We start from the raw sequence: 25,802 nt of genomic DNA on the forward strand, positions 1-25,802 counted from the left end.
TGACTTTTCATATATATTGGGAACACGAAAGAAAATAAATTGAAATTGCAATTTTTTTTTTTTTTTTAGTTAGTTTTGAGATTAAGGATTGAAATTAGATGGTGGGTTTTTTTGGCTGTGGGATTTAAGGGTTCTTTTAATCTGGGGTTTTTTTTTTTTTTTAATTTTCATTCTCACGGTGGTGATTTGTACTAAGACCCAAGAAATTGTTGATGGATATATTGTTTTGCTCGGTATTATGGGTTGGATTATTAATTTGTTTATTTTTGAACTTGAGCAGAATTTAATGCTTCTTCATTGTTGAACTTGAAAGGCACTATGAATACCTTTATCTAACCTAAGTTGGACATATAGGTGATATATGTGGACAATTTAGAGATTTGCTTTATTATTATTTTTTAATAGGGTATTGCAATGAAGATTAGGCATATCAAAATCTGTTAGTGATTCTTTCTTGAAAAAAAAATAAATAAATAAATCTGTTAGTGATTGAAATAATTCATTATTACAAAATTTGCATCAATGTGAAGTTCTAAATTTATACAGCAATTTAGTGTATTCATTTGCAGTAGATGGCATTAGTTTTGATGATGGAGAGTCTCCATTGTAGACCTCTCAAAGTTGAAAAGGTAGATTTTGCTGTGCACGGGTAATGTAGCATTAGTGGAATGCTTACATTTTTTTTTTTTTTTTTGGTTGGTTGTGATCTTGCTAGTTGTAATCTAGGTTGGTTTTGATGTAGCTTGTTTGAAAGCTACAGTAAGAGCTAAAGACCATGGGCGTGATTTCTTGTTGCGGTGACAGTAGACAGTTTGACATTGGTAGTAAACAATAGATACTAAAGACAGATGCAGTTTGACATTGGTAGTAAACAATAGGTTCCAAAGACAGATGTCTTTCAGTGTGTCATTAAATATTCGTACTATGCTTTGGTTGACTGCATTTTTGTGGTAATATGCTCTCAATTTGTAGTAATAGTTGAAATTGATAGCAATTAAACCTTGTAATGTAGGTTTGATAGTTCATGTACAAGCAAAATTGGTTGTTTCTTTGCTAAGTTCTGTGTAGTCATAGCTATGCTTTTGATATATAAATCACCCCCCCTCCCCGGGGCCCAAGTCCGTCCATCATCTTAATAGTAATATTCTTGTTTTTTTCTTTCAACCTTTCAATATTATCATCTATGTAGTTTGAATTTGAAAATATTATTGCAATGAGTCACAATATTAAAGGTTGCTACTTTTTATTATCCACTATGCAGGTGATTTCTTGGATGCAATTGAGCACTAAACCTGTTTTTTCTGAATTGGTGGCTCAATAATCTCAGCATGGTTATACATAAGGGCTGGCACTAACAGCCTACCATAGACAAGCCACTTGAGATCGAAAAAGCATATGATCTTGAAGCACACACACTTATTTCCCTCTTTTCTTTGTGTGGAAATTATATATATTCTACTAGCTAGTGGGAAAAATTGGCCTTATAATCAAGGTCTATAATTCAGTAGAACCCTTGTTATCTTGTTATTTGGCATTTTGATCAAAGTATACATTTCAATGAAATTTGTACTCTTTTGGAACAAGTATTTTTTGTTCCTTTTATGTGTTTGTTTTAATATTGCATTTGTCACTAAATTGGATACTCAATTATCTGTTGTCTATTGATTTTGATGAAAAAAAAGTTTTAAGCTTGGTAACATTTCAAAAGATAAATCATACAAATCATTACAGATATTGAAATATCAAGAAAAGAATAATTGCACTTTATTACATTCTCTTGGTTTGTACTATACATCATTGTAAGGGTTTTTATATACATAAACAGGGACACTCAAGTGTCAAAATTGAACGATACAACATAAAACTCAAGCAAGTCTTTTTTGTCTCATTACATGTTTCGAAGTAAAAAGAAGTTCACTCATATCAAGTCTAAAACTTTAATGACACTGAAAATTAGTCTTGCTAGCATCAAGATATCAATCCATAAGGAATGCTTCAAAACCTTTTCTGGCAATATAGCTTGGCTGGAGCTCTATGCTCTATCATCCTGCAACGTTAAAAAACAAATTTCAATCAATACAGTAACATCTTAGAAGACCAACCCTCTATTTACTTGCAAAAATCTTATATGATTCGTTGGTTTCAAGTGAAATAAACCAACAATTTGACTGGAACTTGAAACATAATTGCTATATATAAGTACTTTTCTAGTGCCCCACACAACCCACACCTTTTGAAATTAGAACAACCCTTATTTCAAGCTTGGCTAAGAACCGACAGAAATTTCCATGACAAAGAAAACCCAGCAGAAGAAAAACTACATCTACCAAAATTCAAAAATTTATCTATAATTTACTGCAATTAGAGCAAAAGTTAGCCTAGCTGCTGTATACTTGAACAGATGCACCCCCCATCATTTGTAATTGCACTTTGAACCAACCAAGTGATGTAAGAAAACTGCCAACTTATGCTCAAATTGTAGTGGCAACCGAAGCAACTAAAGAGTCTAAGACAATGCATATCTCTACATTATTAACATTTGAGGAACTAAGGAGGCAATATTAACATGATAAATTCTAATATTTGGAAGAAAAATATCCTCTTTGCCAACAAATGGGATTTTCACAAACTTCACAATGTCAGGTAGTTGAACGGAAATAATAGAAGAAACAGCCTTGTCTATGAGCACATTCTTGGCAAAATCAAGACCAAGTGTGATGCTTGCACATATATGAAGCCTTCCTCCTCAGATTGAATTTGAGTGTTATTAGGAGTTAGTAAAAATGATAGAACTATTAACAAATTAATGGGTGAAATTAATAAGAAAAACTCAAAAGACAAGTTGTTCAAAGGAAAACCAAGAACCCAAACACTCAAATTACAGTGTCTTGAAGAAACTACGAGAGCAACACGTAGAAAATCAAAACAAAAATTTTCTAATTGGTACTACCAGTGACATCAACTACAGACGCAATTCTTCATTTTTTTTTTTTTCATCCTAACCCACACCATCATATAGGAAAGCGAACAAGTGAAACTTAACCCAAAAAAAAAAAAAAAAAACCAATCCATAATACCGAGCAAAACAATATACCCATCAACAATTTCTTGGCTCTTAGTACAAATCACCTCCGTGAGAATGAAAAATTGTAAAAAAAATAAAAAAAAAAATCACAACTTCACCCAAAAAAAAAAAAAAAAAAAAAAAAAACACCCAGATTAAAAGAACCCCTAAATCCATAGCCAAAAAACCCACCATCAGATTTCAATGCCTAAGCTCAAAACCAACTTTTAAAAAAATATATATATAAAAAATTGCAATGTCAATTTATTTTCTATCGTGTTATCAATATATATGAAAAGTCAGAGAGAGAGAACTTACTGGGAAGTGATTGGGCCGACGGTGCAGATTGGAGATGCTAGGCAGTGGAGCCGACAGAGGCATAGCAGGGGTTGATAGATCGTTGGGGGAGAGAAATGGTGGCTGGTGAGTGGCGCCATGGTGGCGATGACGGTGGTTTGGCGTGAGAGTGGTAGCGGCAAAAGCAAGTCAGCAACATTAGGATTTTAAAATTTTGAGAATTAGAGAGAACAGAGGAGAGGACTGCGGAGTGAAAAGTTGGAGAGAGAGATATGAACAGAAGAAAAAAAAATGAGAGAGAGAAGGAATGAGAGTGAATTAAAAAAATTTTTCCTAAGTGATGCGGATCGATGACGTGGAGTTATTTTAGAGCCATTAGATTGAATGGAAGGCTAGGATTTAAGCTATTGCACCCCGTGCAATACCCTAGGTATTGCACGGGATCTCAATCCATTTACACATGTGATTAATTTGCTCTTAACAGAAAATATCTAATTACAAAAAAATATCTCAGCACTAATCCTTTGAAGAAGATGCTAACACGGAATCTGAAGCTCCAAGGCTAAACGATGTCGTATAGCTCAACTGAAAGAATTCTCTTTAAAACCAAAACGTCACCATTTGTAATAATGGGATACGGTGCCGTTTTGCTGCAGAGTTAAAATATGACCTTCAGCTGAAACTAGTCGTTTAAATATTTTCTATGTTCGCTAATCATCTAACACTTCTATTTGAGCTTCCACATTCTCGTTTTGGATTTATCTGCAAAACAGAAAAAATACAAAAGTTATTTTCTTGTTAAGGAAATTAAAGATTGTAAGAATTTTAAAAAAGAGACAAATAATATTTATTTGTGCAATTGTACTAACTTCTTCAAAATTTTTGTTTTCTTTACTTCAGCAAAGATTGTTTCTTTGGATACTTCATTTCCATTCTTAGTCCCTCTTTTTGTTGTTTCCTATAATCAAAGATGCAATATGTCATTATGCGTCATTGATAATATTATAACTTCATCGATAAAGTAAACGAACCATTTTTTCCTGTTCATTTCCTTCAATTTCAAAGACTCTAGTTACCTAAAGTTTTGTTTGCGAACGAAGAAATTGTATGCAGTAACTTTCACTTGGAAGATGTAGGTTTTCCCAATAATGCAATTGATACTATTTGGAATAATATTGTCACCATCTACATCCTATTATTTAAAGAAAAATAAAAAAATTTCAATTAGTGTAACATAATAGAATTAATTTAATTAAACAAATAACCTATTTCTATTATTTTTACCTCTTCTTCCATATTGGAGAGTTGCGTACCGAGAACTTTAATTAACTTCTGTGCTTCCTTGTCAAATACTACAAAATTTGCATGTTCTGTTATATCACCAACTTGCATGTCAAGCCTGTATCTGAAATATTGTTTTCAATTTACATCAGCATATATATATATATATATATATTCAAAATTAACCAATAGTAAATATATAGAATTACATACCTAATTTTTGGAAATTCACATGCTTTCATACATTTGTCACACCATAGTTTTTAATTCATGTTTTTCTTTCAAATTTTTAGGACACACATCACAGGAGACATTAAACGTGTCACATTCTACCAGAAGTGTGTTATAAGATTGCCCACTAAAAAACAAGGCAAAGCCATGAGGCAATAGACTAACCACTCAAGCCAAAAAAGTATAAGGTGATCAATGACTATCACTGGACTATGCAACCATAAAGTGGGATTGCATAGATACTAACCACTTAAGCCAAAAAAGTCTTAGGAGATCAATGAATATCGCTGGACTACCGTTTGAAACCACCTTGAGATAAGACTAACCACTCTGCAATACAGTGGGCAGGGCAATCTTCCCTTCGCTTGAGCATTCCTACCAGTGGCCAAGCTCATGGGGGGATGCCATCATGCATCACCAAACTACTCCTCCCCCCTAAAGAGCACTTAGGAGCAGATCCTTCCTTGCACTAGGAAATATTGATTTGTCGAGGAAACATAATGACCTCTTTTGGGGCAATTCTTTTAATCTTGTCCTAATTTTTTGCATACATGCTAAGAAAAATCCAATCTTGAAGGAGGAAAATTTTCAAGTCTAGATTCAACATTTTTTTTTTTTAATGATTTTTGGAAGCCAAAAAAATAGGAAAAATCATAAAAATTCAAAAAATGCTCAAATTGCTGAACCAATTGCTGGAAACCCTCTCTGAAATCTTGGAATGAATTTAGGAATGGATTGTAGGAACACAATTTGGCCAGGGGGAGGGGGAGAGGCGATGCAACATGCACGCGGGCATGCCGAAATAACCTCCTTTGGGCATCCCAACATGCACAAAGAACCTCCTTTAGGCATGCTGGCAGCCCCATGTGCATGCTGCCAAGGCCAAGGCATGCCCGCATGCATGTTGCCAAGGCCATGGCAGCCCAACATGAGCATGTAGCCAAGGCCATAGTATGCTCGCCTGCATGCTGCCTAGATATCCAAGAGGGGCCAAGTAAATGTATACAGCCGGTGTATGCAAATTAAGTGCATTGTGGCAGCTCAATTATGCCAAAATGATGGCCTAAGAAGTGTTATGGATCTGATAACAATATCCTCTGTTGGTTATCAAGCTCACGTAGGCGATATAATCAATATCCTCTCACAGAAATTTTAGATCTGATCTTGATCTAAACACCGCTATCTCTCTTTGATCTCTCCAATCTAAAAGGACTGAAGCATCCATGCTCCTCTGCAGCAAACCCCAGCCACCACCATCTCTCTCTCTCTCAATCCGAGCATAAAGCCACTCTTTGGACCCAATCTTTCCAAACCCTAATAGAAGTTTGAGAAGCATGGAGATAAGGGCACAACCACTGAGATATATTTAGACTACAAGCCAAGTGACAGAGGGGTGGTTCAAATGGAGTATAATGTGATATACTATATCAAACTTGGCCAGCTATTATGGGGGGACAGCATGTGTGAGTATCTATAGAGCAGATCCTTCCTGGCACCGGTGTAATCTCCTAGAAAACTAACCACAAGTTTTTTTAAAGTATATTGAAAAAACATGTCTATACTGTAATCCATAACATCAACCATTGCTAGTACAGAAAAAGATAAAAACGATGGAAGGAGGCAAAAGGCAGAGTCTTGATTCAATCCCATATTATATCATCCTCTATATATTCTCAATGCTTCCACTTTTTTGTGTCTTCAAATTGAAGTGTGTGTGTAAGGCATGGCATGCGTTAGTATTAGTGCCAAACTTTTTTTTTTTTTTAATTAGTCTCAAACTTTAGTAGAAGAAACTTTTATAGATGATACCCTCTAAACCTAATGAATACCCTCAAAGAGGGTGGGTGAACTTTCCCCCTGAACATAAAGAAACTACTATTGTTATTTGTGTGTAAACGAATATTAACTGTGAAATAGACACATCATTAATAAGCATGGATGGGAGGACAAAATCCAAAACCCCAAGAGGAGAGATCGATGAATGATATTAGACTTATAGGTAGTCTGTGTTGTGCAATAAAGTTTCTGTGGGTGAATCACAAAAAAGTTTACACCTGCTGGTTCAGCTTGAAAGACAATAGTGCACATCAACTATTGAGAGCTTAGAGAAAGTGAGATCAATGGATAGAGGGGAAGGCCACTTCAGTGTTCGTTTGTCACCGACGAGATGAGAATGGATGACCTTGGTGATCGGCCATGGAGGTTCAGAGAGAGAGAGAGAGGTTTCTAGAAAATTGGGCATACCGCTAGTGTTTTCAATGGTTTAAGTAGCAGTGGACAAGCAACCTCAGCCACCTCTTCAAAGAATCATTTCTTTAAGCCTCATATGAGAAGAATGACATTTGAATAATAGCAAGTTGAATGCATTATCATGCTACTGGCATGCTTGAAAAGCATAGTAACTCACTTGAAACAGAAGCCAGCCTATCAAACGTTGTCACTTTTCCCAAATTAATATTTCCTATTTTCCTTTGATTTTGTGATTTCTATAGAGAAATTTTATTATGTAAATGTCTAGTTACAGGATCTCTACTGCTTTTGAGTAAACTTCCTTACAAAAGGAATAGTTCAACACACCTTTAGCACTTTTTATTCCACCGTTGAGTCAATTCCCAAGAGTTTTTAATATATTGACAATTTTTTGAAGAACACATTGTTCACATACAGACATGAAATTTGTACTTCTCTTTTGGTATCAGATTTTATTTCACAGTATGTTTGTGTGCATAATTGTGAATGATGGATCAAAAGTGGGTTCAAGTACACAAAAGTGAGCACAAAGTATTCACCATTTACTTCAGCACATATCAACATATAGTGAAATTGATAGTAAAATTGAGTGGGTCACTTATTTGAGGGCTAAGGCATATGCAAAACTGGAGATGGGTGATCTGCTTCACTTGGGGATGGGAAGGTGTTAGACACCCAACCCCACCCCCGCCCTTAACTTTCATGTGTTTGGTTAATAACTTATGTTAAGTTGTGATGCTTAAGGTTTCTACATTGATTCTATGTGGTGAAGCCTAGAGTTTGTTGTTTATCCCTGCATTCCTCTTTTATCCTTATTATTCTACACTGTTTTACATCAAGCACATATTATGTTTAAATTGTTAAAAGAAAGTATCAATCATCAAATAAGAAACTAAAATACCTGATGTCATTATAATTTCAAAATTACCTGAACTTAATATATAGGAAATGGACAATTCTAAAAGCCCCCTTCCAACTAGAATGTGCACAAAAGACGTTAGTTTAGAAAATCCCCTGCAGAGAGAAACATAATTCTGCAATGGTCATTTGAATCCAATGCTGGAGTGACATAGCAGAGCAAAAAAAAAAATTATGGGACTCCTTCCTCGTGAAAATTTCAAATCAAGTTGTAACATAGTCGAGAACAAGGTAGCTAGATATGTTTCATTGGCACCTCCAAAATAAAAATAGAAAGGAAAAAGGGCAAAAAGAAGAGAAATAGAAATACTCCTCTAGAAAGGAATCCACATCCCAGCAATCAAGATCACTAATTAGGAATCCTAATTATTTAAGAGACTGCAGTCTTTGCGAACTCCACTCCATTTTAGTGGAAATAAGTTTTTTGCTGTCCTCAATTGCTAAATAAATCAGATTGGATAGCAGACCACCTTCTGGAAAAGACTCAAGCTGTTGACATTTTATGATTTGCAAAAATTTAAGGGAATGTTTTTATATTTCAATTCAAACAATCAGTTGCATGTTTGTATTTTTTTTTTCCTGATGTACAGCTGAAAAGAAATATAAGTAAAATCAAGATTGAAACTTATCTGCTCAAGTAGAATCAATACCTGATTTGGGTTGGGGCATCCATTTTTATGCAGCAGATGTGACCAATCTTTCGCCACTATTTTCCCTTCTTCCTTGGCAATTGTTTTGTTAACTGCACTTCTGGAATGTGTTTGACCAAGCCTTTTGTGGCACTTGCTATTGACAAATGGAAATAATCTTACAAAATGACCCATAAAAACTTGAGAACTCCAGCTTTGGACTAACAATCTTAGAAGAAATCCATTTATTTTTCCATCTTTTCATCAGATTTTAACAAATCTTTCAAATTTATTTATTCATAAACAAGGCTAGAAAGAAGCATAAATAAAATCAAATGGAGGCCTAGAGGGTTAAATGGAACAAGTACCTTATTGTCAAGTGGGATTTGATCTCATCTACACTTATGGCTCCGATAATGAGACTCATCATTGATTTGCATGATAGAGATGTGAGCAATCTTGCATCTAACTTTTATTCTTTTTTTTTTTTTGGAATTGTTTTAATCAAGGCAAGACATTGACGAAACTGTAGCTTAGAATGGATACAAGAAATCCCATCTTCAGCCATCTACTTTAGTATGGGGTAGTCTGAGATAGACAATTGTTGAAGAGAGGTAAGGAGTTGAAGGCCCTTATTGTCTAGGGATCTCAGATTTTGAAATTCCTTTATAGGAAGAGTGCTAAGACTTGTGGAAGTCCTCCTCAAGAAAGCACTTCTCTTCCCTGCAATCACGACAAGACAATAATAATTGATTAAGAGAGTGCAGTCTTTACAAACCCCACTGCTTCCTTTTGGCAATGAGTTTCTCAGAAGCATCAATGGCAAGACAATTCATATTGGTTGGCAGACCTTCTGGAAAAGACTCAACTTGTTGATAGTTTGCGATATCCAAAATTTGAAGAGATGGGAGGAGTGTATCCATGTTTTCTGGAAGTGACTTGAGACGAAGGCAATCATGAACTTTTAACAGTGTAAGGTTGGGGGCTAGGAATCCCCCAGTATGAGAATCTGCAAAATTAAGGCATTCCTTGATTTCCAAAGCTAGGATAACAAGTTCATGTCCCTCCCAAACTGAAAGAGACTTAATGTTGCCACACATGTTGATTTTGAGACTACAAAACTTTGGAAAGATATCCAAACCAAATGATGACAGGGAATTATATCTATCGGATATGACAAAAGACTCAAGGGAAGAGTGACATGGGCATGAAGGAAATTTTAATTCCCTACATTTAAAGATACCTTTGAAGATTGTTAGAGTAGTCAGTGAGCCTCAACCTAAGCAATATAGGGCCAGCAGCTGGATTTCCCCCTCTCTGCGCCTCTGGACCCTTGTCTTAGCATAGTTAAAGTTAATGTTCTTGCTGGTAAGAAGGGAGATGCGCAGATCCTACTGGTGTGGACAAAATGGACAGAAGGAGCATTGACATGCTGAGCCTTTGGAGCTGTCTGGAGTTAGGAAGACAATCTGCACCCATAGAGAGGTAATAACCAAAAGCAGACCTATCCTCTGGAGCAGCTTAATGCGAATTCCAAAATTTAAAGAGAGGTAGTCTTAGCCAGCCAATCTGCACCCACAGGTAGTTTGTAGCATCAGATGATGTAACTTGAATTAAACTAGGGAACATATATAAGATATACAAAATATCCTTCTCTATGTGGTAATATATATACGTTATGAAAAAATGATAAACAGAACGCATTATGAAAAAATGAAAACTAGATATATATATCCATTACATAGGCTCAAAGAAATAAAATTCTAAAAGATTGAGCTACTAATCTAAACCCCACCATATAAATTAAAAAGCTCCCTTTCACTTTCTTAAATGCTTCAACTTTTCCTTGTTATGAATTTACTCCAAATGATGAATATCTACTTTCAAACGTCATAAAAATCAACAAAAAGGAATTATGTTTGATAATGTTTGATAAGGACCAAAGAATTCTTATTTTTAGCAACAAAGGATGTGTTTAAAAATTCTGTGTTTTGAAAATTTGCAGGATCCATACAGCATGGATTTTTATTGTTTGTGATTATAGAACATTTAATTAGGCAAGAAAATCATTCAATACATTAACTATTTATAGAGTGTACATAATCACATGTGATTAGTTAAGCTGGTACATATTATTTTCATGAACTACCAACAAATGGAGAATCATTCAACATCATTGGACATCCCCAGTTGGACTGTAATGAACCCAAAAGCCAGTGAAATAGAATCCTTAGTAAAGAAAATATATTGGCACAACAAATCATTGAAAAAATAAGTATGCAACTAGGAATATATTCAAAATTTTCTGTAATGAATGAAAATTTTTTGGTATAGGTGAAGTCAAGTCTTTTTATGTTTTGGGTCAAAGCCTACGTTTACAGTGAGGTGGGGTAGGGGGAAATAGATATAGACTCTTAGTCACAAGTGTATTCTACACTGATCTCATCTAAGAGATTTCATTACTTGAATCTTGAAGAGCAAAAAAAAAATCATGAAAACATTTAACATTTTCAATTCCAATTTCTTTCATATATGGTCAATTCTGTTTAATTTCACATTTTAAAAAATAATGAATAAAAGGATGGCAATCAGAATCATAGTGAAACACTAACATGCATTGCTCAATTAAAACATTGCCTCCCACAAAACAGTCACTGACACTTTCCATTCTCAAAATTTTTTTTTTATCAATCCTGCCCTCCTTTCCAACAGCCACAGAATTTTCAAGAAACTAAGGTCGTCTGCATATTTCACAGGGCAAATGTGAGAATTACTCCCTATACCATAAATTTGATTAAATGAATCTGTTTAGACTCCTTAGTCACGTGTATTCAACACTAATCTCATCTACGAGATTTCATTACTTGAATCTTGAAAAGAAAAAAAAAATCATAAAATGTTTAATGTTTTCAATTTCAATTTCTTTCATATATGGTAAATTATGTTAAATTTTCCATTTAAAACATTAATGAATAAAAGGATGGAAATCGTGAAACATTGACTTGCATTGCTCAATCAAAACATTACCTCCCACAAAAAGTCATTGGCACTTTCCATTCTCAAATTTTTTTTACCAATTCTGCACTACTTTCCAAAAGCCATGGAGTTTCCAAGAAACTAAGGTTGTCTGCATATTTCACAGGGTAAATGTGAGAATTACTCCCTATACTATAAATTTGATTAAATGAATCTGTTTACACTCCTTAGTCACCTGCATTCAACACTAATCTCAACTAAGTGATTTCATTACTTTTATCTTGAAAAGCAAAAAAAAAAAATTCCTGAAAACATTTAACATTTTCAATTCCAATTTCTTTCATATATGGTAAATTATGTTTAATTTCCCATTTAAAGCAATAATGAATAAAAGGATGGCAATCAAAATCACAATGAAACCCTGACCTGCATTGCTCAATCAAAACATTGCCTCCCACAAATAGTCATTGGCGATTTCCATTCTCAATTTTTTTTATCAATTCTGCTCTACTTTCCAACAGTCACAGAGTTTCCAAGAAACTAAGGTCGTCTGCATATTTCATAGGACAAATGTGAGAATTACTCTCTATACTATAAATTTGATTAAATGAATCTGTTTAGACTCCTTAGTCACATGTGTATTCAACACTGAATCCAACACTAGTGACATAGTAGAAATAAAAAAAATTCTTGGGACACTTTCCTTGTAAAAATTTCAAATCAAGTTGTGACATAGTTGAAAACAAGGTAGCTAGATATGTTTCATCTGCACCTCCAAAAGAAAAATAGGAAGGAAAACGGCAAAAAGAAGAGAAACAGAAATACTCATCCAGAAAGTACTCCTCATCCCAACAATCAAGATCACTATTTAGAAAATCCTAATTATTTAAGAGACCGCAATTTTTGCAAACCCCACTCCGTTCTAGTGGAAATAAGTTTTTCACTGTCGTTGATTGCTAAAGAAATTAGATTGGATGGCAGACCACCTTCTGGAAAAGACTAAGCTGTGGACATTTTATGATTTTCAAAAATTCAAGAGAATGTTTTATACTTTCAATTTCAATTACAAACATTTGGTTGTATGTTTATATTTTTTTTTCTGTTGTACAACTAAAAAGAAATATAAGTAAAAACAAGATTGAAACTTAGCTGCTCAAGTAGAATAAAAACCTGACTTGGGGCATCCATTTTTTTGCAGCAGATGTGACCAATCTTTTGCCACTATTTTCCCTTCTTAACTGCTCTTCTGGCATGTGTTTGACCAAGACTTTTGTGGCACTTGCTACTGACAAATGGAAATAGTTTTACAAAAGAACCCATTAAGAACTCCAGCTTTGGACTAACCATCTTAGAAGAAATCCTTTTATTTTTCCATCTTTTTATCAGATTTTAACAAATTTTTCAAATTTATTTATCCATAAACAAAGTTAGAAAGAAGCATAAATGAAATCAAATGGAGGCTTAGAGGGTTGAGTGGAACAAGTACCTTATTGTGAAGTGGGATTTGATCTCCTCTACACTTTTGGCTCAGATAATGAGACTTCATCATTAAATTGTATAATAGAGATGTGAGAAATTTTGCGCTACACATTTATTCTTTCTTTTTTTCGTATTGTTTTGTCAAGGCAAGAAATTTACAAAACTGTAGCTTAGAATGGAAACAAGAAATCCCATCTTTTGGCAGCTACTTTAGTCTGGGGAGTCTGAGACAAACATTAGTTTTTTTGATAAATATTGAGATAGACAATAGTTGAAGAGAGGTAATGAGTTGAAGGCCCTACTTGTCTAGGGATATCAGATTTTGAAATTCCTTTATAGAAAGAGTGCTAAAACTTGTGGAAGTCCTCCTTAGGAAAGCATTTCTCTTCCCTGCAATCATGACAAGACAATAATAATTTTTTTTTTTTTTTTTTTTGTAGGAAGACAATAATAATTGATTAAGAGAGTGCAATCTTTGCAAACCCACTGCTTCCTATTGGCAATGAGTTTCTCAGAAGCATTGATGGCAAGACAATTCATATTGGTTGGCAGACCTCCTTTTGGAAAAGACTCAACTTGTTAGCAGTATGCGATATCCAAAATTTGAAGAGATGGGAGGAGCATATCCATGTTTTCAGGAACTGGCTTGAGATGAAGCCAATCATGGACATTTAACAGTGAAAGGTTGGGGGCTGGCAATCCCCCACTAGGAGAATCTGCAAAATTAAGGCACTCCTTAATTTCCGAAGCTAGGATAACAAGTTCATGTCCCTCCCAAACTGAAAGAGACTTGATGTTGCCACTCATGTTGATTTCGAGACTACAAAACTTTGGAAAGATATCCAAACCAAATGATGACAGAGAATTATATCTATCAGATATGACAGAAGACTCAAGCGAAAAGTGACATAGGCATGTAGGAAATTTTAATTCCCTACATTTAAAGATACCTTTGAAGATTTTTTAGTGTAGTCAGTGAGCCTCATCCTGAGCAATATTGAGCCAGCAGCTGGTTTTCCTGCTCTTTGCGCCTCTGGACCCTTGTCTTAGCATAGTTAAATTTTATGTTCTTGATGTTAAGAAGGGAGTTGGGTAGATCCTACTGGTGTGGACAAAAAGGACGGAAGGAGCAGTGACATGCTGAGCCTTTTGAGCTGTCTGAAGTTAGGAAGACAATCTGCACCCACAGAGAGGTAATAACCCAAAGTAGACATATCCTCTGGAGAGGCTTCATGTCAATTCCAAAATGTAAAAGAGAGGTAGTCTTAGCCAACCAATCTGCACCCACAGGTAGTTTGTGGCATCAGATGATGTAACTTGAATTAAACTAGGGAACATAAGATATACAATATATCCTTCTCTATGTGGTAATATATATCCTTTATGTTTTGATAAACACAAAGCATTATGAAAAAAATGAAAACTAGATATATATATCCTTTATGTAGGACAAAGCAATAAATTCTATAAGATTGAGCTACTAATCTAAACTCCACCTTAAAAATTAAAAAGCTCTCTTTCACTTTCTTAAATGCTTCAACTTTTCCTTGCGATAAATTTACTCTAAATGATGAGTATCTACTTTCAAACGCTTAACAGTTTCAATTCCAATATCTTTCATATATGGTAAATTCTGTTTAATTTCTCATTTAAAACAATAATGAATAAAACGGTGGCAATTAGAATCACAATGAAACACTAACCTGCATTACTCAATCAAAACATTGCCTCCCAAAAATAGTCATTGACGCTTTCCATTTTAAATATTTTTATCAATTCTGCCCTACTTTCGGATGGTCATGGAGTATCCAAGAAACTAAGGTCGTCTACATATTTCACAGGACAAATGTGAGAATTACTCTCTATACTATAAATTTGATTAAATGAATCTTTTTAGACTCCTTAGTCATGTGTATTCAACAGTGATCTCGAGATTTCATTACTTGAATCTTGAAAAGCAAAAAAAAATCCTGAAAAATGTTTGACATTTTCAACTCCAATTTCTTTCATATATGGTAAATTTTGTTTAATTTCTCATCACATTTAAAACAATAATGAATAAAAGGATGGCAATCAGAATCACATTGAAACACTGACTTGCATTGTTCAATCAAAACATTGCCACCCAGAAATAGTCATTGGCGCTTTCCATTCTCAATTTTCTTTTATCAGTTCAGCCTTACTTTCCAACAGCCACGGAGTTTTCAAGAAACTAAGTTCATCTGCATATTTGACATGGCAAATGTGAGAATTACTCTTAATACTATAAATTTGATTAAATGAATCTGTTTAGACTCTTTAGTCACATGTGTATTCAACACTGATCTCATCTAAGAGATTTCATTAATTGAATCTTGAAAAGCAAAAAAAATCCTGAAAATGTTTAACGTTTTCAATTCTAATTCCTTCATATATGGTAAATTCTGTTTGATTTCCCATTTAAAACAATAATGAATAAAAGGATGGCAATCAGAATCACAGTGAAACACTGACCTGCATTTCTCAATCTAAACATTGCCACCCACAAATAGTCATTGGCACTTTCCATTCTCAAATTTTTTATCAATTCTGCCCTACTTCCAACAGCCAGAGTTTTCAAGAAACTAAGGTCATCTGCATATTTCACAGGGCAAGTGTGAGAACCACTCTCAATACAATAAATTTGATTAAATGAATCTGTTTAGACTCCTTAGTCATGTGTATTCAACGCTGATTTCATCTAAGAGATTTCATTACTTGAATCTTAAAAAGCAAAAAAAAAATTCTGAAAATGTTTAACGTTTTCAATTCCATTTTCTTTCATATATGGTAAATTCTATTTAATTTCCCATTTAAAACAATAATGAATAAAAGGATGGCAATCAGAATCACAATGAAACACTGACCTGCATTGCTCAATCAAAATATTGCCTTCCACAAATAGTTATTGGCACTTTCTGTTCTCAAAATTTTTAATCAATTTTGCCCTACTTTCCAACAGCCACGGAGTTTTCATGAAATTAAGGTCATCTGCATAGTTCACAGGGCAAATGTGAGAATTACTCCCTATACTATAAATTTGATTAAATAAATCTATTTGTCATCAAGACCCCCCTTTGGCCTTGTGATTTTTTTCATGAAAAAAGGAAACTAATAATAATAAAATATAGGCCTCTGGCTTTTGTTTTTTTGAAGAAAATTGCATTTTAAAATTAGGGAATATCTGCATCCTCAAATTGTGAGCCATCAGCCATGGGGCGTGGGTGTTTTTTAAAATTGGCACTTTTAAAGAAAATTGTTTTTTCGTACTACAGATTTTCACAATAACAACACTTATCACAGATTTTACCAAACCCCAATTAAGATTTTAAAAATCATGCTTTCAAAACCAAATGGACACCAATCATGAAGCATTTGGGTAAAAGAAGAATCTTACCAAGTGGTGAAATTAACCTTGCATACAGGGGATCTACATCAGTCAAATAAACATCATTTAACAAATGTTCAAGCAATTTTTCTTATTTTCTAATTAAGTAAATCATTAAATCATATGGGTACTTAACTGGTTCGCTAGAACAGGTAGCTATGCATGAATTTTGAGTTGCACACTTTTCCATTTTCACTTTGAAAGCATTTGTCTAACAAAGAACAGGTAACTGAGCATGAATCCTGTCATACTTTGGGCAGCTTCTTCACAGAAATCAAGATAGAAATGTTCTTCTCCGTTCACCATAGATGGACAACTTCATGAGCCCAACATTGTAAAAAAGCGAATCAGACAAAGAATTAACAAGAGTCAAAGAAATCGTTTATTATTAGTAGTATTTTTTTCAATCATATATAATTAATTGACAATTTATAGAAAAAAAAAATTAGATGTCAATAAATAAAATTAAAAAGAATCCAAGTAAAATCAAGAGCGGGTTAAGTAAAACAAATACCTGATTGGCTTTTATTTAATGTGTTGGTTATTGATTTTTATGAAGGGGGTGTGAGCAATCTTGCGCCACTCTTTTCCCTTCTTCCTTTGCAACCGTTTCGTCAACAAAGGACATCCCACGATCGTTAAGTAAGTGATGGAGACAGGCAGCCCCTGCAATCATGACAAGACAATAATAATTGATTAAGAGAGTGCAATCTTTGCAAACCCCACTGCTTCCTTTTGGCAATGAGTTTCTCAGAAGCATCGATGGCAAGACAATTCATATTGGTTGGCAAACCTTCTGGAAAAGACTCAACTTGTTGACAGTTTGCGATATCCAAAATTTGAAGAGATGGGAGGAGCGTATCCATGTTTTCAGGAAGTGACTTGAGACGAAGGCAATCATGAACTTTTAACAGTGTAAGGTTGGGGGCTGGCAATACCTCATTGGGAGAATCTGCAAAATTAAGGCATCCCTTGATTCCAAAGCTACGATAAAAAGTTCATGTCCCTCCCAAACTGAAAGAGACTTGATGTTGCCACACATGTTGATTTTGAGACTACAAAACTTTGGAAAGATATCCAAACCAAATGATGACAGAGAATTATATCTATCGGATATGACAAAAGATTGAAGGGAAGAGTGACATGGGCATGTAGGAAATGTTAATTCCCTACATTTAAAGATACCTTTGAAGATTTTTTAGTGTAGTCAATGAGCCTCAACCTGAGCAATATTGAGCCAGCAGCTGGTTTTCCCACTCTCTGCGCCTCTAGACCCTTGTCTTAGCATGGTTAAATTTTATGTTCTTGATGGTAAGAAGGGAGTTGGGCAGATCCTACTGGTGTGGGCAAAAAGGACAGAAGGAGCAATGACATGCTAAGCCTTTGGAGCAATGACATGCTGAGCCTTTTGAGCTGTCTGGAGTTAGGAAGACAATCTGCACCCACAGAGAGGTAATAACCCAAAGTAGACATATCCTCTGGAGAGGCTTCATGTCAATTCCAAAATGTAAAAGAGAGGTAGTCTTAGCCAGCCAATCTGCACCCACAGGTAGTTTGTGGCATCAGATGATGTAACTTGAATTAAACTAGGGAACATAAGATATACAAAATATCCTTCTCTATGTGGTAATACATATCCTTTATGTTTTGATAAACAGAATGCATTATCAGAAAAATGAAAACTAGAGATATATATCCTTTATGTAGGACAAAGCATTAAATTCTAAAAGATTGAGCTACTAATCTAATTCCACCTTAAAAATTAAAAAGCTCTCTTTCACTTTCTTAAATGCTTCAACTTTTCCTTGCGATAAATTTACTCTAAATGATGAGTATCTACTTTCAAACGCTTAACAGTTTCAATTCCAATATCTTTCATATATGGTAAATTCTGTTTAATTTCTCATTTAAAACAATAATGAATAAAAGGGTGGCAATTAGAATCACAATGAAACACTAACCTGCATTACTCAATCAAAACATTGCCTCCCAAAAATAGTCATTGACGCTTTCCATTTTAAATATTTTTATCAATTCTGCCCTACTTTCGGATGGTCATGGAGTATCCAAGAAACTAAGGTCGTCTACATATTTCACAGGACAAATGTGAGAATTACTCTCTATACTATAAATTTGATTAAATGAATCTTTTTAGACTCCTTAGTCGTATGTGTATCCAACAGTGATCTCGAGTTTCCATTACTTGAATCTTGAAAAGCAAAAACAAAAATCCTGAAAATGTTTAACGTTTTCAACTCCAATTTCTTTCATATATGGTAATTCTATTTAATTTCTCATCACATTAAAAACAATAATGAATAAAAGGATGGCAATCAGAATCACATTGAAAAACTGACTTGCATTGTTCAATCAAAACATTGCCACCCAAGAATAGTCATTGGCACTTTCCATTCTAAATTTTCTTTTATTAGTTCAGCCTTACTTTCCAACAGCCATGAAGCTTCCAAGAAACTAAGGTCGTTTGCATATTTGACAAGGCAAATGTGAGAATTACTCTCAATACTATAAATTTGATTAAATGAATTTGTTTAGAGTCTTTAGTCACATGTGTATTCAACACTGATCTCATCTAAGAGATTTCATTAATTGAATCTTGAAAAGCATAAAAAATCATGAAAATGTTTAACATTTTCAATTCCAATTTCTTCATATATGGTAAATTTTGTTTGATTTCCCATTTAACACAATAATGAATAAAAGGGTGGCAATTAGAATCACAGTGAAACACTGACCTGCATTTCTCAATCTAAACATTGCCACCCACAAATAGTCACTGGCACTTTCCATTCTCAAATTTTTTATCAATTCTGCACTACTTCCAGTAGCCAGAGTTTTCAAGAAACTAAGGTCGTTTGCATATCTCACAGGGCAAATGTGAGAACTACTCTCTATACAATAAATTTGATTAGATGAATCTATTTGGACTCCTTAGTCACGTGTATTCAACACTGATTTCATCTAAGAGATTTCATTACCTAAATCTTGAATAGCAAAAAAAAAAAAATTCTGAAAACATTTAACGTTTTCCATTCCAATTTCTTTCATATATGGTAAATTCTATTTAATTTCCCATTTAAAACAATAATGAATAAAAGGATGGCAATCAGAATCACAGTGAAACACTGACCTGCATTCTCAATCAAAATATTGCCTCCCACAAATAGTTATTGGCGCTATCTGTTCTCAAAAGTTTTAATCAATTCTGCCCTACTTTCCAACGGCCACAGAGTTTTCACGAAATTAAGGTCGTCTGCATAGTTCACAGGGCAAATGTGAGAATTAATCCCTATACTATAAATTTGATTAAATAAATCTGTTTGTCATCAAGACCCCCCTTTGGCCTTCTGATTTTTTTCAAGAAAAAAGGAAACTAATAATAATAAAATATAGGCCTCTTGCTTTTGTTTTTTTGAAGAAATTTGCATTTTAAAATTAGGGAATATCTGCATCCTCAAATTGTGAGCCATGGGGAGTGGGTGTTTTAAAATTGGCACTTTTAAAGAATATTGTATTTTCGTACTACAGATTTTCACATCAACAACACTTTTCACAGATTTTACCAAACCCCCAATTAAGATTTTAAAAATCATGCTTTCAAAACCAAATGGACGCCAATCATCAAGCATTTGGGTAAAAGAAGAATCTTACCAAGTGGTGAAATTAACCTTGCATACAGGGGATCTACATCAGTCAAATAAACATCATTTAACAAATGTCCAAGCAATTTCTCTTATTTTCTTATTAAGCAAATCATTAAATCATATGGGTACTTAACTGGTTCACTAGAACAGGTAGCAATGCATGAATTTTGAGTTGCGCACTTTTCCATTTTCACTTTGAAAGCATTTGTTTAACAAAGAACAGGTAACTGAGCATGAATCCTGTCATACTTTTGGCAGCTTCTTCACAGAAATCGAGATACAAATGTTCCGCTTGATTCACCATCGATAGACAACTTCATGAGCCCAACATTGTAAAAAAGCGAATTAGATGAAGAATTAACAAGCGTCAAAGAAATCGTTTATTATTACTAGTATTTTTTTTCAATCATATATAATTAATTGACAATTTATAGAAAAAAAATTAAATGTCAATAAATAAAATTAAAAAGAATGCAAGTAAAATCAAGAGCGGGTTAAGTAAAACAAATACCTGATTGGCTTCATTTAATGTGTTGGGCTCAAGGATTTTTATGAAGGGGGTGCGAGCAATGTTGCGCCACTCTTTTCCCTTCTTCCTTTGCAACCGTTTCGTCAACAAAGGACATTCTCCGATCTGTATGTGAGAGACGGAGACAGGCAGCCCCTCTTCTGGCATGTGCTTGAGCTTAGGGCAGTATATGATGGACAAATCTTGAAGAGAGGTAAGGTGTTGAAACCCGTTGTTGTCCAACGTTCTCAAATTTCCAAATCCACCGATGCAAAGATGCTTAACAGTTGTGGGCAGTAAATACTCCTCCGGAAAGGACTCCACATCCCAGCAATCACGATCATGATTCATGAATGCTAATATTTTAAGAGACTGCAGTCTTTGCAAGGCCCACTCCATTCTATTGTAAATTAGTTTTTTGCAGTCCCTGATTCCTAAACAAACTAGATTGGATGGCAGACCACCTTTCGGAAAAGACTCAATTTGTGGACAATTAATGATATCCAATCTTCGAAGAGACGGGAGAAACGTGTGCATGTTTTCTGGGAGTGAATTGAGACGAGAGCAATTACTGACTTGTAATTCTGAGAGATTGGGGGCCGACAATCCTCCACCGGGAAAAGCTACAAAATTAGGGCAATTTTTGATTTTCAACTGTAGGAGATCAGTTAGGTGATGTCCCTCCGAAACTGAGAGGGCCTCCATGTTGCTACACCTTTCGATTTCGAGAAAACGAAGCTTCGGGAAGATGTCTAAAGGAAATGACTTTAGAGGATTACAGCTATCTTCTATCGTCAGTCGCTCAAGGGAAGAGTAGCAGGGGTACATCGGGAATTCTACTTCCTTACAATTACGGATACCAAGCCATTTTAGTGTAGTGGGACTGGATAGACCACCACGAGGAAGAGACTTGAGCACAGGAAAATCATATATATATAAGGCTTGAACACGGTGGTTGTGGTCCAACACTCCCTCTGGCAGAGACTCCAGGTTTTTGAATCCGATTACTGCGAGGTCGTGCAATGCGGGTGGCAATTCTTTCAACAGCGCATCATTACATTTCCTTAACTCTAATTCACGAATAGAAGGAGCAGTTGGAAGAGAAGTCTCAAGCTGTTCACATTCCTTAATCTCAAGTTTGGTTAAAGAAGGAAGGTGCTTGGGCAAGCTTCCACTTAGTTTTGGACATTCTTCAAGATAAAGCTCTTGGAGACTCGAAAAAGCTCCTCCTTCATCTTCGCCTTCTCCGTGATAAGGAGACCATTTCTCCCACTTCGACATTGCCTCAAATCTCAATATTTTCAGTGATTGGAATGGCGTAGTAGTGTAAGAACCACTACCATAAAAGTCAGCATCCACGGTAACAACTTCATCAAACCCAAAAACGAAGAGGTCTTGAAGAGAGGGGAGTTGTCCAAGTGATGGCAAACTAGAGCAATTTCTACAAGAGTTTAGATGAACAACTGTTACATTGGAAAATGAACCATCTCCAACCCAATTTGGAAAGCTTGTGTCATTGTAATTCCTGATAACAAGCTTTGTTAAGCTCGTATGAGGCTGCAGATTGTTGAGTACGTCTCTTTCACTTCGAGAAATAATGTCATTGGCAGCACCCCATCCCAATCTTAGCTCCTTAAGTAGCTCCTCATCGTTCAACTTTGCTTCCAAAGCATTAAGACTGTTGAGTACGTATCTTTCAAGTTGAGAAATAAAGCCATTGGCAGCATCCCACTCCAATGTTAGCTCCTTAAGTTGCTCCTTATCCTTCAACTTTGCTTCCAAAGCATTAGTTGAGTTTATCACATTCTGGAGATTCGATATCACAATGACTCCCCGAAGATTTGAAAGTTTTCCTAACTCTTCAATTCGGAATCCAGTGTCCTTGCCGACAACAAATTTGGTCAAAGTCTGAAGACATTGTAATTGACCCATATGTATTGGCATATTTTTAATGCTAGTTCCACTAATATGAAGATGACGCAAACTAATGAGATTTCCCATATTTTCAGGCAACGTAACTAGAGATATGCATCCTGATAAATTCAACGTTTGTAAGTTGAGCAACATACAAGTAGACTTAGGCAATCTCTCAATCCCAGTAAAAGAGACATCTAAATAACGTAAATGTTTGAAATCTCCAATTGACTCTGGCAACTCTAGATTACAATAATGTGAAAGAGAGAGCACACGTAAAAATCTTAGTTTCAATAATAGATCTTGTGGTACCCTCTTTGTTAAGTAGAACTTCCAATTCTTATCATCTTCTTTCATTCCTAACGAAATGAAGGTGCGTAAATTTTTAGCTTTGCACAAAGCATCAAACTTCTCTGGGGTGTCATACTTGCTTCTTAAGTAGGAAAAATGACGAGTTTTATCTATAATTTTGTTTGTGTTATCCTCTTCCAATCTGAAACAAAATTTGCCAGATATAGATGTAGCTAAATCATGGACTAGGTCATGCATTAGAAAGCACACTTTGCTTCCATTTGATTGTTGTAAAAGTGACCTCGATACTAAATCAAGGAAGTACTCAGCACCGATAACTTCCATTTCTTCATTCTTGTTGTGTTGTTGCAAGAAGCCCTCTGCCATCCACAACTGAACAAGTTCTTCCTTTTTGAATAGATAATCCTTTGGGAAGTTTGAACAATATGCAAAACATAGCTTTAAATGTGAGGGTAGGTAATTGTAACTTAATCTTAAAGCTGGAAGAATATTACCCCCATCCTTAGGCAGACTCCAAATTTCGCTTTTCAAAATTTTATTCCATTCCTCTACATCTAATTTAGAGTGCAATAGACAACCGAGTGCTTTTGCTGCCAATGGCAGACCGTCACACTTCTTAATGATTTCTTCACCAATTCTTTCTAATTCAGGATAAGCATTAGATTTTCCATTTTCAAAGGCATGATTTGCAAATAATAGCCAACAATCTTCTTCTGATAATTTATTAAGATTAAAAATTTGAATAGGGCGCATGATCAATGCAACACTTTTGTTGCGTGTTGTCACAATAATTCTACTTCCCGATGTTCCATATTTAAAGGGAATACTCAAGAGAGCCCAATCATCATAATTTTCATTCCATACATCATCAAGAATCAGTAAACATTTCTTTCCCATCAAATAATTCTTCAATTCAGTTTGGATCTTATTGAAGTCAGTGTGATCATGTTTTTGTGGACTGACAGCCTCAAGAATTTTTTTAGTTATCTTACGAACGTCAAATTCTTCTGAAACACAAACCCATGCTTTAAGGCTGAAATGTTCTATGATTTTTTGGTTGTTGTAGATTTGCCGAGCAAGGGTTGTCTTTCCAACCCCACCCATGCCCACAATGGGAATCACACCAGTTGAGTGGTTGTTGCTTGCTACATCGTTTGAGAGCAGCAAGTTGACTATTGCCTTTTCATCATCATCCCTACCGTAAATTATAGTCTCTGGATCTACCAGAGAAGTTGTGGGCACTCTTTGGGAAGATCTCCCTTCAACACTTTCTCTCAGACCTATAGCATTTGTTTGTGAAGCTAGATATTCCAGCTTCTCTAGGACTTTTTGTATCTTTGATTCTAGTTTTCTCCCAAACCGATCAAATGAAGTAGAGATGAAGTTACGTACCTTACTCGTAGAGGTACCAAAATCAGCTTCCACCTGGCACCGCAAAGCTTCAGTAGCGATCTCATCCAAAAGGTCCTCTGCGTGATAGACAGCATCCTTAAGCTCATCAAGCCATTCTTTGACAATTGTGTCTGTGATTTCCTTTTCCTCTGCGTCATTGAGCACTTTGCTGAGGGTAAGACACCATGTCTTCAGCTTTGTTAGTAGTGTAGCAGGGACTTTTCTTCCCCGGATGAACTTCACGACCTCCTGAGATGCCATCCTGTCAAATAACACTTGAAGGGTTGCTGACAGAAATGCTCCTCCTACTAGGGCAGCAGCCATGATTTTCTTTTTTGCAATGGAAATAAATTGACAAAGTGAGTAACTCCAGGAAACTAAAAGAGATTGGTTTTTGCTTGTGGTGTGAAAGCCTGTGCAGTTCGGTGCAGTTCTTAGTTCTTATAACACATTTAAGTAGATGCAGTTCTAGCCATTAGATTAGGTTCATGCATTCGTAGTTGCACATGGGACCACCTTACCGCGTGGTTGACTTGACCCCACATTGCCAATAATTCAACAATTTCTTTATTACTTTAACTCTATGGGGAATGCTTTTTGACAAAGGCTGTATTTGTTTTGGGTGAAAAGCATTTTCGGAAGTGTTTTTTCATAAAATAGGTTGTTTGGTTTATCCGGAAATTTGGGTCAAATGGAAAATAATTTCCGTTGACCATAAAATAAGTTCTCTAATTCCAGAAAATCATTTCCGTTTTTATTTTACCTTCAAATCACTTCCGAAACGACGCGCAAAGGGAGAAAGACAGAGAGAAAGAAGACGCGCAAGGGAGAAAGAGAGAGAGAAAGAGAGAGAGAGAACGACTCGATCGTCGTAGCACCGGGTCTGATCTTCGCAGCGCCGCGCCGATCGCCATCTCGCCTTTGACTTCGCCTGTCGACTTCGCCGTTCGACTTCGCCCTTCGACTTCGCCTTTGCGTCGATTGCGATCGCAGTCGCAGCACCGATTCGTCGTCCCCGATCGCGATCGTCGCACCCCAAAACCGATCGTCCTCGACCCCAAAACCGATCGTCCTCCCTCTCTTCCTTCTTCTCTCTTTGATCGGATTATGATTTTTAATTTTTCTGAGTTTTATTTGTGTTTTTGAATTGAGGGATGAAATATTTGTTTGCCAGGTGCGAAAATGTGTTTTCTGTGTGATTTTGATTTTTGTTGTTGTTGTGGTGGTGTTTTGGTGGTTGTGGTTTTTGATTGCCGGTGTTTCCTGCCGTGGGTTGAATTGCCGTGTGAAATTTTGTAGGAAAATAGCATTTTCAACCATATAACCAAACACTAGAAAATATTTTTCACAACATTTTTTGAAATGCAACCAAACACTTAAAGTTATTTTCCTTTCCGGAAAATAGCATTTCTGAAAAATAAGTATTTTCCGGAAAATCATTTACATGAAACAAACACAACCAAAATGTAATTTTTTGACCCCA

General features: G+C 35.4%; 2 protein-coding genes across 2 annotated transcripts; both read right to left on the minus strand.

Annotated features, from left to right (window-relative positions):
• Positions 1-1,740: 1,740 nt before the first annotated feature.
• LOC115974420 (putative disease resistance RPP13-like protein 1) lies at positions 1,741-24,737 on the minus strand. The gene is made up of 28 exons (XM_031094792.1): positions 20,705-24,737; positions 20,328-20,507; positions 20,201-20,233; positions 19,680-19,802; positions 17,717-18,068; positions 17,325-17,594; positions 17,046-17,197; positions 16,668-16,847; positions 16,541-16,573; positions 16,011-16,134; positions 15,619-15,738; positions 15,223-15,347; positions 14,076-14,403; positions 13,613-13,841; positions 13,133-13,515; positions 12,817-12,931; positions 12,073-12,196; positions 11,698-11,797; positions 9,914-10,239; positions 9,521-9,679; positions 9,039-9,393; positions 8,692-8,827; positions 8,052-8,137; positions 4,646-4,766; positions 4,438-4,553; positions 4,231-4,319; positions 3,383-4,123; positions 1,741-2,047 (listed from the first exon to the last, which is right to left on the minus strand). Exons 1-2 carry the CDS (start codon positions 24,641-24,643, stop codon positions 20,457-20,459), a joined length of 3,990 nt encoding a protein of 1,329 aa, XP_030950652.1. The 5' UTR covers positions 24,644-24,737; the 3' UTR covers positions 1,741-2,047; positions 3,383-4,123; positions 4,231-4,319; positions 4,438-4,553; positions 4,646-4,766; positions 8,052-8,137; positions 8,692-8,827; positions 9,039-9,393; positions 9,521-9,679; positions 9,914-10,239; positions 11,698-11,797; positions 12,073-12,196; positions 12,817-12,931; positions 13,133-13,515; positions 13,613-13,841; positions 14,076-14,403; positions 15,223-15,347; positions 15,619-15,738; positions 16,011-16,134; positions 16,541-16,573; positions 16,668-16,847; positions 17,046-17,197; positions 17,325-17,594; positions 17,717-18,068; positions 19,680-19,802; positions 20,201-20,233; positions 20,328-20,456.
• Positions 13,705-19,339, minus strand: LOC115993581. Its single transcript, XM_031117523.1, has 5 exons — positions 19,285-19,339; positions 17,253-17,483; positions 15,619-15,738; positions 14,076-14,170; positions 13,705-13,953 (listed from the first exon to the last, which is right to left on the minus strand). The coding sequence occupies exons 1-5, from the start codon at positions 19,337-19,339 to the stop codon at positions 13,705-13,707; spliced, it is 750 nt and encodes a 249-aa protein (XP_030973383.1).
• Positions 24,738-25,802: the final 1,065 nt, after the last annotated feature.

The sequence above is a fragment of the Quercus lobata genome, chromosome 1, assembly GCF_001633185.2.
Source record: "Quercus lobata isolate SW786 chromosome 1, ValleyOak3.0 Primary Assembly, whole genome shotgun sequence".
NCBI classification, from domain to species: domain Eukaryota; kingdom Viridiplantae; phylum Streptophyta; class Magnoliopsida; order Fagales; family Fagaceae; genus Quercus; species Quercus lobata.